Source organism: Crocodylus porosus, unplaced genomic scaffold (genome assembly GCF_001723895.1).
Source record: "Crocodylus porosus isolate Cpor-Errol unplaced genomic scaffold, CroPor_comp1, whole genome shotgun sequence".
NCBI classification, from domain to species: domain Eukaryota; kingdom Metazoa; phylum Chordata; order Crocodylia; family Crocodylidae; genus Crocodylus; species Crocodylus porosus.
The window spans coordinates 59,255,683-59,273,448 of record NW_017728949.1 but is presented as its reverse complement, the minus strand read 5'-3'; the positions used below and the strand labels follow the sequence as shown (position 1 = coordinate 59,273,448).

The 17,766-nt window shown below is 41.8% G+C and overlaps 1 protein-coding gene across 1 annotated transcript in view; it reads right to left on the bottom strand.

Moving 5' to 3' along the window:
• The window catches only part of DIRC2 (disrupted in renal carcinoma 2), a gene marked incomplete at its 5' end in the record, with an annotated part of 108,047 nt that overhangs the window by 78,126 nt on the left and 12,155 nt on the right, over positions 1–17,766 (bottom strand). Inside the window, one exon of the mRNA XM_019553572.1 lies at positions 2,210–2,303. Coding sequence (XP_019409117.1) covers positions 2,210–2,303 — 94 coding nt within the window. The remainder of the gene's footprint in view (positions 1–2,209; positions 2,304–17,766) is intronic.

Sequence of the window (17,766 nt, the reverse complement as noted above, 5' to 3'; positions counted from 1 at the left end):
GACTCTAGCTACTATGAAACTATGAAAAATCTTGGGGTAGAGGCGATATCTTTTATTAAACCAACTAAATTAGTAGTAAAACAATGTCTTTCTTTGTAAGCTTTCAGGCCCAAATGCCCTTCCTCAGGCATAGGAGAATTCAAAGACTGTAAAAAGTTCTCTCCGGTACAAATTAAACTTCATCTTGTACAGGGAAGGGAAAAGATAGTAGGGTTCCCCTGGGTATAACAGTCCTTTTTTAAAAAGATTGCTATTTAGTTGGTCTAATAAAAGATACTGCCTCTACCCCAAGACTGTCTGCCTACGCTTTTAGACCAACATGGCTAAAACCAGTGTCCCTTTCATAAACAGTGAAACTGAAGATTATCCAGACTGGTCGATAAATTCAGACCATAGCCAAATGCTCTGGTTTAAGAATGTGTCGTCTCTGGTGTTTTGTCCGAGGCTCTGTAAACCTCAAGTATCGTGGCTCTGTTAAGGGGTCATAGATGGAAGGCTGTGTAGTATGCCATTCTGTTACAATTACCCATTTGATGTCCCCCCCCCCCCTTTTTTTTTTTTAAGTACATTTTTAGAGCTGGCAAGAGGTAGTGTTAGAGACTACCTTGTTGCATCTCCAGAATAGGAACAGTATGGGCATTATTGATGACACCTTCCCCCTGCCTGTCCTGACAACACACTTTGCCCTGAATTGGGAGGACCACTGCTGATTCAGTTTCCACAAACAACTGAAGTCCTTCAATTAATTGTAGAAAATGGCAAAAAGGGTAGTTATTAGTACCCGGAGCGATTATGGGTTTTGAAATGTACTCACTAGTCATCTGGCAGTTGAAGCAAAAAAGCCACCAGCACGTTACACACACACACAAAAGCAGGAATAAGTGACCTGACTGGATTTCAACTGACAACCAAGATACCTTACCATGCAGTCAGTCTCCTGAACCACCCTTCTCCTCCTCTTTGTGCCATGCTCTATTTGTGGTGCTTAAAGTTTTTATTCTCCAATATACACTATGCATTTAAAAATATTTATTAAAAAGTGACAGCCTCCATTCTCTCCTCCCCCAAACATTTTTCATGTTCATCCTTCATTTAATACATCCCCATAGAGAGGCAAGTCTTGCAGCAATGGAAGCAGTATGTAATAGCATGTGGCTGACTGATGAATTCAGAAGCAAGGCTAGGAATGGGATATGTTGAATGAAAGAAGAATTGCATTCAGTCCTAGAACAGGCCAATTGTCCCGTTTCTATTATTAAAAGCAAAGACAGACATAGGATGAAGTGGACCATTTATCTTCTAAAAGCAAAAAGACACTCCCAGACTAAAATAAGTCTTTTCTAAGGAACTTTGTCTTCTTAGTAATAACATGCTACACGCTCACACTCATTCAAGAGCCCCCGCTACTATACATTTTTGAAGATAAAGGAGGGAAATGTAACTATATGTTACCATGCTGCCATCTCTCGGTAAGAGCATAAAAGAAACAGACAAATAAAGATGGCTGAACAACAAGTGGTCTGAGCTCCCATCATCTGCCATGCCCATAAAACAGGACTTTTAAACTTGCCCTCCTAGCACATTCAAGACAATCTCAAGATATGTACAGCTGAGCAGTGAGAATTTGAGAGATTTCTTTCAGGTAGTAGGCTCTGTTCTTAGCTCTAACATTGTCCAAGTGCAAAAAACCATGCGTTTCAACCCCCAGGAGAGTATTTATAACCTATGGATGATGAATATACTACTGAGTACAAAAAAGGGCACTTAGTATTAGTTGCTTTGCCTCAGTGTAGGATCTCAGAAAAACAGTATGCAAAATGCAAACTAGTTGTTTAACATTTCCATGCAAATTGTATTTTTTTAATTTTGTGTAGCATGATGGACTGGGTGATCTTGGGCAAGTTGCTTATCCTCTCTATTTCCTCACTTGTGAAACAGGTTAGAACTAATCTTTGCAGAGGTGTGGGGTGGTGCAATTAACTGAAGTTTGTACAGTGCTTTGTCATCTTCTGATGCCATGTAAAAGAATTATTTTAAAAATAAAACAGTTTTAAGCAGCAAAAGGCATGTTACAGCTAGTTTTAGTGCTCATAGGTGTTTGTATATTCCACAAGTTGATTAAAAAATAAACTTGTGTACATTACTTTGCATCACAGTAGCAAAAAAAAAAAGCCATTTAGGAGGAGTCAAAAATCCATCATCTAGTTACCTTTTCCTTATTGTTAGGTCTGACACTGGTATGCATCTTAGGCCAGCTCCTAGCACCATGAGGAAGGATGTTAACAACACCGTTACTCTCAGACCTAGGAGAGAAAAAAAGGCATCATTTTTTACATTACTCCAGCTTTATTTTTGCAAATTGTAAAATAAAGCCTGAATACATAATGCATCTGCAACCTAAAACAGTTTCTCTTTGTAAGCCATATTCTCCATAATAAATAAGATCTACCACAACACAAGGCTTTATTAATAAGCTGTACAATAAAATATCAGGCTTTCTACATTTGAGTTCCAATGCTCCAAAGAATTGTGCCTTGGTATAACACTTTGCAGTATTAGGCCCATCATTTCTAAGCATCTTCTGATGGGAAAAGTACTATGCAGTATTATTGCTATACATACCAAGATTCCTTATTATACTCAGCTGAGGTATCTGGCAATATGCTCCAACACAGGTTGAATACTAAAAAAATCTCTGAACTAATATCCAGGGGAAAAAGTGGACCTCATGTTCTTTTCTGAACAATAACTGAAACTGTGAATGCTTGTTCATTCATGCCATCTTTCCTTTGTTGTTGCTGCATTCTTTTACAAGCAGATTCACATTTCATCCTGCAGAAATGAGATTCCTTCACTGGAAGAACTGTCCTTTTTTTGTGGCATTTCTTGCCATTACGCCAGGTTTTGCTGTGTTCAGATCTAATGGTCAGACACTGTATACACTGAACATATTTTAAAAATTAAGTTACAACCGACTGATTCCTCAAAGTATTTCTCTCTTCCTATCTGGGAGTCAGGAGCAATGAGCAGCTAGATCAAAAATGAATTCATTTCAGAGCTGAAAATGTATTTACCAGTAGTTTGCTTTCTCAGTACTGATACTATGGGTCTATCACCAGCCCAGAGAAGGAAAATGGCATACACTGATAGAGTCACCACGTGAAATAAGTCAGACATCCACAAAACTGTAGAAGAGAAGGGCTGAAGAGAGACCTCAGGAGCTCATCTAGTCCAACCCCCTCCCCTGCTTGGGCAGGATCATGCCCATCTAAACCATCCTATATAAAGTCTCATCTACCTGGAGCAGGAGGCACCTTGTTAGCAGGCCACAGATTAAGCCCTGCACCCTCCCCAAGTACCATTCTGATCACTTTCCCCTGCCTGATCTCCTGCTCAGCTTTTTGCTCCCCTCCCATCTGTCACATACTACACAGAACTGCCCATCAAGCCAACTACAGGCTGGTCACCCCTGGTCTAAACCTATTACTAAGGCTGGGTACAGACATACAAAGAGCCCAGGGCACAATCAATCCAATTAGGTAGTTTTGTGACAGCAGCATATAGTTTAGATAGGTAGTGAACAGAACACACGTTCACCCTCTGGCGTTGCATGGCGGGCTGCAAATCTTAGACCAGGATCTGCCATTTTTAAACTAATGTGTGTGCTGAACTTCTGTTGTATTATGGGTATAGACCAGTTTCTGATCACTTGTACTGGTAAAAATACAAAGTCTGTACCTGGCTTAAAACTACACAAACAACCCAGTCATGCAACTGCAAGGCATGGCACCCTCACCTCTCATAGGCAAACCAGGGGGACAACAGCAGCCAGTGTAATGCATTCTCAAGAAATCAAAGGACAAGAGCCAGTGAGAAAATATTATACGTTCCACATCTATGACTTGAGACCTACAGCTTGAACTCAAGTTCTAACAAAAAGAGGTGCTTGTTCATTTTTGATGACTATTGTTAGTTACACTTCTCATACGCACTTAAAATGAAATCTATTTATTTTTAAATATCCAAAATAAACATATTGTGCACCTGATGTTCTTTGAAGATCTTACAAAAAGCGTACGGACGTGCATACATTTGGAGCATTTTCAATAGGGGAACACTTCCAAAGGGAAGCTGCTGACTGGGAGCAGCATCCCATCAGTTCCACGTGGACCAGCCAGGAGAGAGGCACAAATATAGCAGAATGGCTTCCGCTTTAACCCTGGATGAAGCAGTATTAAAAACCGGGAGCTGTTTTGTTACAGCTGTATCTTTCCAGTTTGTCTGAACATAATGGTTAGAAAGCAACTGCTGCTCCAGAGTTTGGATCAAAAAGTCCCCCTTTCGCCTTATGAAGCTGTTTCAAATGTCCGCGTGGCCATAACCAAAGGCTGGCAGTAAGATTAAGCTACTCTTCTAGGTTTCCTCTATCCCCGCTTCATAAACATCACTTCTAAAAGCAAGGCTTGGGCCCTAAAGAGGAGAAATGCATGCATTTTCCTGGGCTTTTGAAGGAGGAACCTTCTACCGAATGGTCAATGGGCATTTGCCAAGAGAAGGTTAAAAGCTTGAACAAATCCAGAATATTTGTTTGTTTCAAGGACCTCCACTGGCTGCCAAAGATACCAATTTGATTGAGCATTTAACCACCATGTGTCACAGAGAAAATGGGGTTTTCAGTGCCAGTGTCTGAAGGGCACTTCCTATTGTATCTGACAGTGCTAGTGTCTATGCATTTCTATGCTTGACCTTTAAATGTCCTCTCAGTAAATATTTGTACCCCGTTTATATTTCTAGTACCTATACGCCAACCACAAAGTAGCTACCACAATGTATTTTAAAAAAATCCCAAACACACTGCTATTGGTTGTTTATATTATGAAACACATGCAATTCAACCTGGTTTCCCTTTCTCTGAAGTGGTGGTAGAGTAGGATTAAAAATAAGCGAGACCAACTTCTGCATTCTTTAGCTCATGGCTTTCATTTGTGAGAAAACTAAAGAAACTATTACCCACATAGAGCTCATTTCACCACTATCCCACGTTAGTTATTCTCCAATTGTTCCATGGAATTGTTCAACTGTTTGGTGGACATTCAAGTGGGTGCCCCATGCTTCCTTTCCCTGCAGAGACTGATTTCTTGTTGGATGTCCATCTCCCCAAAAGTTGGAGTTGCATCACCAGGAAAGGGGAGAACTTCCATCCTGGGAATCTCATGGTGCATACTGGGAAGATGTAGTCCAGCAGGGAAACCCAGCCCTTAAAGAAGGGCATAGGATTGACCAACTACATCCATGAGACTGCATCAGCATCTTGAACACAAGACTGTTCGGTTTTTGAATATTCATTTTTATGATAAACTAAACCTTTCACAATGTTCGGACTTCTTAATGAAGTGTTTCATTTAGCCAAAAGAATCCAATTTTCTATTCAAAAAACAGTTGCTACAGCCGAAGCTTTCCATCAGTCCTATTTCTACTCTTTGCTCTGAAATAGAAGCATGACTTAGGATTTTTCTGTTGAAAAGGAGATCCATTCTTAAGACCTGCTGCTAGTAAACATAGAGGAGATAATAGGCTTAAGTTTCCTTAAATTTTACTATTAAATCTCTCATGCCAGGAAGTTTTAAAAGGAAAACAACAACTTAAACCCCACAAGACGAAGTAGTTGATAGCTCCAAAAACCCTGTAAAACTTTAAATCTTGAGGTCTAAATTGTATGGTATAGTGTGGTGCTTTTAGGTCAATGGTTCTCAGTCTCTTTGGACTTGAAGGCACCCCTCCATAACTTCTCTGAATTGAGTGGCACCCAATTAAAAAAAATTAAAATGTATACATTACAAGGCTTACTTCCCTGCAGAAGGACTGGGCAGTGAGGGTTGTGGGAATCTTTCAGGCAGGGACAGGCCCAAACCTGCCTTTACTCACTTAGTTTATCACATACCTCCGGCACCCTTCAAAGCATCTGGCAGCACCAGATGAGAATTACCTTTTTAAATGGTCTTTCTTTGACCTTCTGTTTCCTCTTAATATGCAAGTACACCTAAAAGTTCCCTTTGGTTAAAGAATAAACACAGCAAGTTAAAAACTGAGGCTCCAAAGAGAATCAGTAAGAGAATATCAGGCAAGTAGCCAATTGTAGACAATATTTTCATTGCTGACAATACACCAGGCTTCCTCATTGTTTTGGGGTGGGGTGTGGTTTTGTTTTTTTTTTTTACTTATTACGTCTAATCTTTTTTCTTTTTGACGTTAGTTAATGAACTAAAGACTATAATCTCAGGAAGACTCTCCAACTGCAGTGACAGTATGCTACAGTTTGGAACAGGCTTTTCATTCTACAGCCTGCATATATTTTTGCTCTGAAATTAGCAGCTCATCTTAAATTAAAATCTGCAAAGCTTTCATTACACAATGGGTATAATCTTGAAACACACATCTGGGAACACTTTACTATTCGTTTTTGTGTACGATAATAACAAACGCTGAACACAACTTCCACAAAGTTGTGGGCCTTGAAAAATACTCCTCAGACTGGGTTTTTAAAGATCCCTGTAACATATATAACCAAGAGGTTTGGCTAGAGTAATAAACTGCTTAGATTGCATTTCAGTATAGGAATGTGCTGAAAACAGTTTTTAAAAAGACAATCCACTGTTCAGAGTAGCTCTTGCCATAAAACTGAAAAGAAAAACAAACTCCCCCCATAACAGTTCCCATTTTGATATCTTCTAAATTGTTTCCAATTAAAAAAGAAAAAGGTCATAAAATGAGGCATTTGTTTGATTTGTAAGTCTTAAAGATGTAGGATTGCCTATGCCTCTTGCCTTTTACACCATCTTCTCAGTTACTTGTTACAATGAAAATATGGAGGGAGCTATGGAAAATGAGAGAGAAAGAGAGAGGGGGGGGGAAAAGATAAATCCCTGTTCAGCCAGAACACTCATTCAAGTCAAAGCTCCCATTCATGTCATGAAATGAAAATTTCTACTTCTATTGTGTCTTATAACAGCAAACATCTTTCTTTGTGCACTGGCACAATTGCCTGATGTCAGCACAAATCGGCACAGCCTGTTAGTGAACTATTGACAGAGTAAGCACAGAGAACAACACAATCTTATTTCAGGAAGTCACAAAAGTAGCAGTTTTTAGTTACGATAAGTGGACAGCTCCATCTCGAGAAGCAGATATTTAGAATGAAGAATATTTTCTGCCACGCTACCAGACCCAGTGGGGGGTTTGCCTGAATGAGGGCTGCTGGCATTAGCCCTAAAACTGGAACAAGCAGAGATGAATGCCCTTTGTATTACTGAGGCAACGTGCCTTTATTTCAGGAACAGTAGTACCTGGCTGCTCTCACACACAGCACACACCAGAATTGATCATTGAGAATTGATCCTGCCTTGGTGGCAGCCTACAAGTACATCAGGGCTTGGGGGAGGATAAGAAATAATGGGCACAAACTGATTGAAGACAACTTTAGCCTCGACATAAGAAAAAAAACTTCTTTACAAGTTGAGGGCTGAGGGTTTGAAACAGGCTCCCCCCAGAGGTGGTACAGACACCCACACAGGCAATCTTCAAGAGGCGTCTTGATGCCCATCTTGCTGTAGTCATCTGATCCCAGCAGTCTTTCCTGCCCACGTGCAGGGGGGGCTGGACCCCATGATCTGCAAGGTACCCTTCCAGCCGCAAACATCTATGAAACGAAGTGCCAAAAACTTGCACTTAAAAAAAATAAATAAAAAAAAGGGCAACATCTTGCTGTATATTTTTTCTATTTTTTTTCATTGATTTTTAAAAACTAATCATCTAGTCTAACCTCCTGTATAAGAACTGTATTAATTCACTCAATCTCCCGGATCAAGTCCATTCCTTTGTCTTTGACTAAGGCATCTCTCCTAGAAAAGCATCCAGTTTTGATCTGGAGACTTAAAGTAAGTTTGTTACTTTTCTGCAAAGCACTGCAATGGTTAATCACCTTGATTTTCAGTACAAGAATCACAGTAGCCCAGAGCACCTCATTCAGAGCTATGTTAAACTACTTGTCTGCAATGACCCCTAACTCCTTTTCAGGGTTGCAACCTACTTGGGATTGTCTTGCAATTTGTGGGTATAGTTTGCATTCCTTTTTCCTAGAAATATGAGCTTGTATTTAACTATATTAAAGCACTTTTCCTGCAACAGCCCAGCTCACTGTGCAGTCCAGACTTCTCTGAAAAAAAATCGCTCTGGGCTCATCATTACTCTACCACTTTTTGCATCAGCTGCAAAATACTACTAGCTAGAATGGTGTTGGCCAGTCTGGAGCCATCCATAAGTCAGGGCTGTCCAACTTCTAAGTAACTGGGGACTAAATAGCCAATGGGCTGTGCCAGCAGGGGCCCCACTAGGGCAAGCCATGGGTCCCCTGGGCTGTACACTGTCTGAACGCTCCCCACCATGCAGTTATGACTCGCCCCACTGCAGCACAGACCTGGCCCTCATCCCCGCAGGCACTTATGTTTAAGGTAGAGATGGCTTTATTGGGAGATCATAATGATAGCTCTTTGGGGGAAAAAAAAAAAAATCAAAGTTCAGTGGCTTGTGCCCTACCTCTTTTGCTCCCATGCCATAACCGCTCCTCTGTGGAGGGGATAGCGTTCTTGAAACTAAAGCCACAGGACAGCATGACTTTTTACAGTTAAAAACCTAAATTAGGGTGAAGACCTAATGTTAGGGCCTCTAGTAAGTCCCGCGTTGTTTTGGTGGAAAGTTGTATGGATATGATTAAGCATGTTGTCTAGATTAGACAGAACATGGGCAGTTGGGCCACAGCTATCCATATAATGGGCAAAAGCCAAGTCTTTAAAATGAGACCTAGTCAGAATAGATTAATTACTCTATTACCGATTTAAAGATGAACATTTTACACCCCCCTCTCCCCAACATGGGGAAAATAAAGCCCAGTCTTAGAATTGAGCATGGGACTGCTCCAGCCAGGAGCGTGTTCCCAGCCAATCCAGGTACAGGGGAACCCCAGGCCCACTCCTACAGTGCAGATAGCACATTTATACTTTTCCAAGTACAGAATCTAATTACTGGGAGTTCTTCTTAAAAAAATTTGTGGTCGTCTTGGATTTGGGTAAATGCTGTATTTTCTAATCTTGGAAAGCAAGATAAGCAAAAGCTTCTGGTCAGATGATGGTAGTGATGTAATCAGAAGGAAAGGAGGAACAAATTTCCATAATGGCACACCCAGTCTGTGCAGTGATGTTAGTGAAACCAGATGCCACAGCTTGTTCCAAATGAACTGCTTTTAGTGCTAAGGACAGTGCCAGAGAGGAGGTAACTTCCATCAGTAACAGTAAAGCACCTGGAACTGGCTTAATTGCCAATGCAATGTTCAGTATTCATAGCAGGACTTTTTTTTCCCCTCAAGAAGCTGAATGCAAGGATCAGGATAACCTTTTGGATACTTTGGTGTCAAATCAGTTGGCCAGCTTGAAAGTGTTGGCCTGCCTGGGACCAGCCTGCATCATGTAGGCCTGCCTCTCCTTAAAAGATGGCTAACCCCTGCTTTATGCCCTTAATTTGGGCTAGTGCAGCAATTCTCAATCTTTCTACCCTATGGCCCAGATGAATGGTACAAGCCTAGTTTGCAGACCAGATTAGGACCTACAGGCCCAATACACCCCCTGCCCAGCCCTGCACACTGATACCAGGTGCCAGATGCAATATGCAGGGCCAGGGATCCTCATGGCTATGGAGATTTGGCAGCAGGGGAGTGGATGCTCTCTCACCATCAAATTTCTGGATCCCTGGGAAGCCCCATTGGTCAGATCTGGCCCACAGGCCAGAGACTGAGCACCTCTACTGTACTACATGGACATACTGGCCACTTCCAAATAAGCAAGGCAGTGTGGTATGTGGAGTCGCAGACATGTCTGTGGCACCACATACTGCATTTCAGTTGTTCTCAGCAGTGCAAGGGAGCAGCGCAGTGGGGTTTTTTGATCCCTAGATATTCAGGGGTCAACCCCCTCCACCCTGCCGGAGGGAAAAAAAGCGGAATAGCACATGAATGGGCAACACATGCACCACTCAAAAGTAAAGCTGGGCTGCCTGGAGCTGCGCTGCAGCTAGGCTCAACACAGCAGAATCATTTCTGCTGCAACCCCAGGAGGCCCCCAAGACCCTAGGTGAGGCTGCTAGTCCCCCTCTGAGCCCCGGGGTAACTTGCCGTGAGCCAGAGGGTGCGTGGCACAGGCATTCCCCAGGGACAACTGGCAGCGGCGCAAGGTATGCGGTCACTAGTTGTCCCCAGGGAACCAAATGCCCACACCATGTGGGGATGTGGCCACTACATGCAGTTGCTGGTACTAAAAGATTCCAACCTTGCACCTGGGACTTTTGCATAACTACAGTGGATTAAATACTCTATAAAGGAGAACCTTGCATAAAATGTTTCCAAGAAAAAGTAGTTCTTATTTTTGTGGACCTGAGAAAACCATGGATTCCTTCACATTTCAAACTCTTCTTTCTGGGTTGGAGGTTGGCTCCATGCACAAACTCCTTTTTGAATGGAAGGAATAAACTACTCCATATGTTACCTACTTCCATTTTCATGGCTATTATCAGTTGTCAACCACCACAGCATGCAAATGGAGCAGCAGGGAGAGCAATAAAGAAGAGGGAAACTATTTATTTTTAAGTGGCATATAACCCCTCCACCCCCCGAGCCCATTGCAGAGTTATAAAATGAGCATTATAAAAAAATGGCACATCTGATTTTTTAAAGGTTACAACTGTGCCCATATACATGATAATCACCATGTCTGGGATTTATTAGATAATTGATATAAAAATATACAGAATATTTCACGAAAGAAAGCAGCATCCTTCCAGAGATACAATTACTCTAGCTACCTATAACTTATCTAGAAGCTGTGGCTGGCAACTCAAGAAGAGGTACAGCATCTGGTATAACCAGTCTTTTGTGTGGTATAAGCCTCACAAGCCCGAGCTTGCCTTGTTCAGTACAGTATAACAAAGTACTTTGTCAAGCAATTGATTATGCAACTGGACTCCCATATTCTGAGGTTACCTATGAAGCTCATAAAAGATTTCATCAAAAGCAAGAGATTTAAAAGCACCAGATTTAGCTAAGCCTAGTATTCCAGCAGGACTTAAACAGCCTTTTGGGAAAAGAATGACTATTTCTAACAAGTGGAACAGATTTATAAGCAGCTGAGAGTAGCTAATTATGTGGAGGTGAGCTAAATACATTTCAGCTGAAATCATAACAACAAATAGATAATCCAGCAACCCACAGGTTCAGAGATATCATGCCTTTCCTGTTTACGAGTACTTAATAATCCAGAATTAAGATGCTTAGTTATTTACACAATCGATATATTGCTGCAGGCTACAGTGTCCATTTTATCATGCCCAGAATGCACTACAGTTCTATGTGCACATGTGTACAAGAAACTTTTTTTTTTTTTTTTAAATAATTCCCATTATTCAAAATACTTTGAAAATATTTTTTCAGCCAGTTCTATATGCCACAGTTTGACTTACCTTTGTAGGTGGGATCAGCATGCATCATCAACATCAAAGATGTAATATGCCTTTTGTCCCACCTATACCATCAAGTTTTTTACTGCAGTTGGCATCTTTTTAAAGCCTTGCTTACACACTAAGGCTTTAAAAAGATGTCAACTGCAGTAAAGAACAATTCTCCAGTCTTACATTGCAGTAAGTTGTTACAGTAATACTGATTGTTCTGGATTCTTTTAATGTCTGGCATAGCGTATGTTTAACTCCAGTAAGATGAACCCAGCCATAGTAGGTGGTAGATAATACTTTGTCTAAACTCTGAATGAATACAATTTAGTTGTTTAGGCAGTACTTACAGTTGTAAGTTTTTATCATACAGTCTGTGCTATTGATCTGTATCTGCTCTGAGGCAGATTTTTTTAAACAGTCAACAGTTTCTTCTCTTTATGAGCAAAGGATTTCAAAAAGTTGAGGATGGTTTATGAATCAATGGTAAAACCTTCAACAACCCAGTTAAAAGATGTACTTTTAAATTACAAGTTACTGCAAGTGTCATAAATGCTACTTCTCAAACCAGAAAGGTGGTTAGCTGTGTTAGTCTAAAATCAGGTAGAAGATAAGGCAAGGTGGCATCTTAAAGGCCAATTGATTTCCTGCACAACTAATAGTTGAGCTTTCTTACATAACGATCTACTTCATTAGGTGCCATGATTGGTTTCTCAGTTTAGAAACCAGTTTTTTGTATGGCTAACTGAAGCAAGTTAAACCTACCAACCACAATACTAGGCTCCAAACAATTTTTGGCATTGTTTTACATCCCTTGCATTTCTCAGCTTTAGAAGGAATCAAGACATTTTCAGTTGTCTACTCACATACATGCTTTGCTACAGAGGATCCCAGCCACTCTATTCATTGAAGAGTTCTATGTGTCTACATAGACACTGGACTGGAACATAGGAACTGGCTTTTATTCCTGGCTTTTGCCATTGTCAGGCTTTAACAACCGAGGCAAATCACTTCTCACCTCTCTGCATCTCTTCTCAAAGCTTTTCTGTCTTGTCTATTGAGACTAAACTATTTGAAGCAGACACTGTTGCTTACTGTGTGTTTGTACTGTGCTTAGCGCAATGGGGGCCTGATCTCAGTTGGAGTCTCAAGGGTGCCATTGAAAATAATAAGTAATATCCCAGTATCTCATAAAAATACAGAGTGAACATGCACAAAGTTTTTTCTCTCTCTTTCTTGCTCCAATCAGGATTTTACATTATCAGCTCTACCACTAACCTACTAAGAAGCATTTGGGGAGCCATTTAACCCCTTGGCATTACTACAGGGGCATCAAACTCACCTGTGCCCCAAGCCAGATCCAGACTGTGGGGCTCCTTGCAGACTAAATCTAGACTACAAGAAACCTCCCCAGCTGAATCTGAACTCAGAGGTGGGGTAAGCAATGGTGGCTCCACGGGCCGGAGGTTTGATACCCCTGCCTTGGTGCATCAGTTTGTAACGTATGTAGGATGCTTACCCCAAAAGTATATAATTATACATGTAGACACAGAGTAGCAGAGCAAATAAGCTGAAGAACTAGAACTCATAGTCCAGATGCAGGTTAGGACAGATGAGCCTGGATCCCCACTACAAGCATCCAGAGAAAGTGTGAGAATATCAACATTGACCACAACTTGTAACTACTTATCCCTGGACCAAGTTCTAATTAGATGTAGGCAATATTAAATTTCTATATCTCTTCACGGCTGGAAAGGAAGCATGCTCGCTGTCTCCCTCAAGAGTCTCAAGACAATTTTATTCTTCCACCAGCAGCTCCTGCCTGGGATAGGAGGAGTGAACCACCTGCCTCTCCTGGTCCCATCTCACACAAGAGTAGACATCCTGCCATTAGCTTACATCCACTTTCACATACTGCAGAATACAAGACATGAAATGTTGTCTTTGAAGAACTAAGTCAGCATCCACCTTTCCTTCACCAGAGAATAGCAGCAAGAAGCCACTGCAATTCAAGGATTAAGTGGTGGCACTAACTTTCTCCCAGTGGTGCCATTGTTGAACTCGCTAAATAGAGGAGGCATGAAGGTTTTGCCTCCGTCTACACCTTCTGGGGTTTGAGGGAGAAACATCCAACAGCCTAATCAGTGGAAGAGCCAAGTATATCCTGTGATTTTGTAGAAACAGTTGTGGTAGTAAGCTTTCAGCCTTAGCCTTTGTTTTATAGTCTCAATGTCATCTTTGCAATAAAAGCTGGCCACAAACTGGTTTATGTAAATTGCTTGCTTTAAAAGGTGACAAAGGGTTAGCCATTAATATTTATTAGGCTTTGCTGGGACCTAGTTAAAATCTTCAACAATTCAAGTCTGCATGGTTAATAAATCAAAACTGAATGACACAATCTTCCAAAAAAAAATCCAATCTTTTGGAAACAACAACAACAACAACAACAACAACAACAACACCACAGAGGTGGAGTTGCTAGGCCCAGCTGAATTTCCAGAAAACATCACAAGACCACAAAAAGCAGATGACCTATATCACTTTCAAAACTAGTCACGTTCTCATGCAGAGTAAACTTAACCATAGGCATTATGAAGATGGGAGCAGGAACTTTCTTTGGGTACAGATAGGAGACAGAAAGCTTCATTTATAACTTTTTGAGGAAGCTGACGGTTTGGTAGAAAGCCATTGTTAGCGAATGCTAGCAACAACTTAACTGTAGTTTCATAACAAGCATGAACATATGAAAAGCCCTAAAGTGTGACAGGAAGTGAGAACAAAGTGCTAACTTTGCCTCTTCTGCAACATATGACACTCCGGGAAAGGTAAAGTTATCTATCCCAATAAATCACTTTAATTAAAGAAATCTTTAGAAAGCAGTATGTGTGTTAGGGGGGGCAGGAGAACAAAAGTAATATTTGTAGAGAGCATTAAATAATTAACTTCTATAAAATGCCACGTAAGTATGCAATACTCATAAAATACTAAGTCACTAGCACAATCATGATTTACTGTAGAAACGCAGAAATACTGTGAATTAAGTACTGGTTTCATGTTTTGCAGGTTGTACCCACAAGAAACAGGTGATCTATCCCAAGTTTTCAAGAAATCAATTTTTCTGTTTCCAAATTATTTTCAACTAAAAAACATTCCACCCCTCCACCAAAAGAAAAAAAAAGGGCACTCTGAGCCTCAATTTTTGGACCCATCTTTTTAAAAAATAAATAATTTACCCATTACAGAAAGGCAAAAAGATCTGGCTCAAATTATTCAACTTCCCCGTCCCCATTTTTTAATAAAAAGCTAATGGGATCCTTCCACACTGCTGCCAGCCAACACAGAAAGTGTTCTTCCGCACCAGGAACTTCCAGACTTGGACGCGGTATGTGAAAGTCTTTTTGAACAGATTAAGAGAGGAGTAGAAACATCCCTTTTGATAGATCTCCCCAGTACAGCTCCCCAAATCCAAAATCAGGGATGTACAGTAAAAGGATTTTTGTTAGGCCTTAGGCTTTGTATAGGGTCAGGTACTATAGCCTGTGATAGAAGAGCTGCTAGTTCACTAGAAGTCAGGACTTTTGTAAAAAACTGTTCAACCTGTTTGGTTTAATGAAGAGTAGGATTTTTCAACACAGCAAAAGCTCTGTGCACAGGGAGTGCAATCAAAGAGTTACTTGACAATAGCCCTGTTCAAGTTTTCCAAAAAAGAAATTGTTAAAAGCCCTAGTTAAAAAACCATAAAACTAATACACAAAAACAGAGTTCTGTGCATTGGTTGGAGATGCTTGCTACATACAGCGCACAAAACAAAGGGCAAGTAGACTTATGAAAACATACACCTTCCTCTGCCTAGGACAGTGGTCTACATTTAACTTGCTGCAGAACTACTTTGCAACACAGATGACATACCAACATCTTAACTTTGCTCCCCAAAATTATATCAGGCTTCCTCACTGATATCAGAGCATGCGCACTTTATAAAACTGTAAGAGTGACAATAATAATAATAATAATAATAATAATAAAAAAAGACGACTGATTTATTTATGGTAAGAAATGGGTGGTATTTTCAAGTACTCTAATAATAATCATTTATTTATTTATTTTTACACATGCCATGTAGGAGGGTGTGAAGTTCAAGGCATGGACAAATAAAGTCAGTAAAATCCTAAGAGACAAAAAAGCTGAACAACTGTAGGATTTTTAAAACAAATGTTCTGAAATAGCCCATCTCTTGAAATTCAGCAGTTTGAAGCTTGAAAACTATTTGCAAACCTAAAGTTTGCTGTTGTTCCCATCTTTTTTAACAGGTCTACAAAGGATGGGATTCACCTCTGAGGAGGATTATTCTGCACTGGTGCGGTCCTGCAGGGAGCAAACCAGGAAAGCCAAGGCTGCAACTGAACTCCAACTAGCTTTGAGCATCAAGGACCATAAAAAAATTCCTTTTTCACAAATGTGGGGAGGCAGAGGAAAAGCAAGGGCAACACTGGACCCCTGCTGAACCAGATGGGGCAACTGAGGTCCAGGAAAAAGCCAACCTATTAAATGGGTACTTTGCGTCGGTCTTTCATCAGTCCCATGGGACGTCCATGCCTGCTACGGGACAGGGAGGTCCAGGTGAGGGAGATCCCCTGCCCTCCATCAATGCTGACCTTGTGAAGCATAGAATCATGAGTCAGAACGGACCTAGGCAGATCATCTAGTCTGACCCCCTGCCACAGGCACGAAGGAGCACTGGGGGTGGCAGGGGTCATAAGACCCCAGCCAGGTACCTATCCAGTCTCCTCTTGAAGATTTCCAGGGAAGGTGAGAGTACCACCTCTCTGGGAAGCCTATTCCAGGCACTGGCCACCCTTACAGTGAAGTAGTTCTTCCTAATATCCAACCTAAACCTATCCTCCCTCAGCTTGTGGACATTGTTCCTAGTGACTCCAAGGGGGGCCCTGGTGAACAGACTTTCCCCGAGTCTCTGCTGCTGGCCCCTGATAAGGTTGTAGGCAGCCACAAGATCCCTCTTGCGGAGACTAAAGAGATTCAGGTCCCTCAGCCTCTCCTCATAGGGCTGGCCATGGAGGCCCCCAACCACACGAGTGGACTTCAAGATGTGAAGGAACATCTTGAGAGGCTGGATACTTTAAAGTCAGCCGGCCCTGACAACCTACACCCCAGGGTACTCAAGGAGATGGCGAGCATCAGAGCCCAGCCTCTGGCACGGACCTTCAGGTACTACACCAGAGAGCCAGGAGTTCTCAGAGACTGGAAGAAGGCCATGTTGTGCCTATCTTCGAGAAAGGGAGGGAAGCGGATCCAGCTAACTATAGGCCCATCAGCCAGACTTGTATCGCAGGGAAGGTCTTAGAAAAGTTTATTAAAGAGGCCATCTTTAATGGACTGGCCAACGCCAACATCCCGAGGGATAGCCAGCACGAGTTTGTTGTGGGTAGGTCTTGCTTGACCAAACTCACTACCTTCTACGACCAGGTGACCTATCACCTGGACAAGGGACAAGAGATTGATGTCATGCATCTTGACTTCAAAAAAAGCCTTTAATCTGGTATCCCATGATCACCTTTTGGCAAAACTGGCCAATTGTGGCCTTCAGTCCACCATGATCTGCTGGCTGGGAAATTGGCTCCGTGGTGGGACCCAGAGGGTAGTAATTGATGGCAGTCACTCACCATGGTGTCCTGTGACCACTGGGGTCCCCCAAGGCTCTGTCCTTCAACCCATATTGGTCAACATCTTCATTAATGATGCAGACATTGGAGTCAGAAGCAGACTGGCCAAGTTCGCCGATGACATCAAAGTCTGGGGCAAAGCATCCACACCAAAAGACAGGCGGGTGATCCAGGCTGACCTGGACAGGCTCAGGAAAATGGGCGGACGAGAACCTGATAGTGTTTAAACACTGAAAAATGCAAGGTTCTCTACCTTGGGAGGAAAAACCTGCAGCATCCTTATAGGTTCGGCAGTGCTACACTGGCTACCACTATGGAAGAAAGAGACTTGGGGGTCATCATTGACCACAAGATGAACATGAGCCTCCAATGTGGTGCTGTGGCTAGTAAAGTGACCAAAACACTGGCTTACATCCATAGATGCTTCTCAAGCAGATCCCGGGACGTCATTCTCCCCTTGTACTCTGCCTTGGTGAGGCCGCAGCTGGAGTACTGCGTCCAGTTTTGGGCTCCACAATTCAAAAAGGATGTGGAGAAGCTT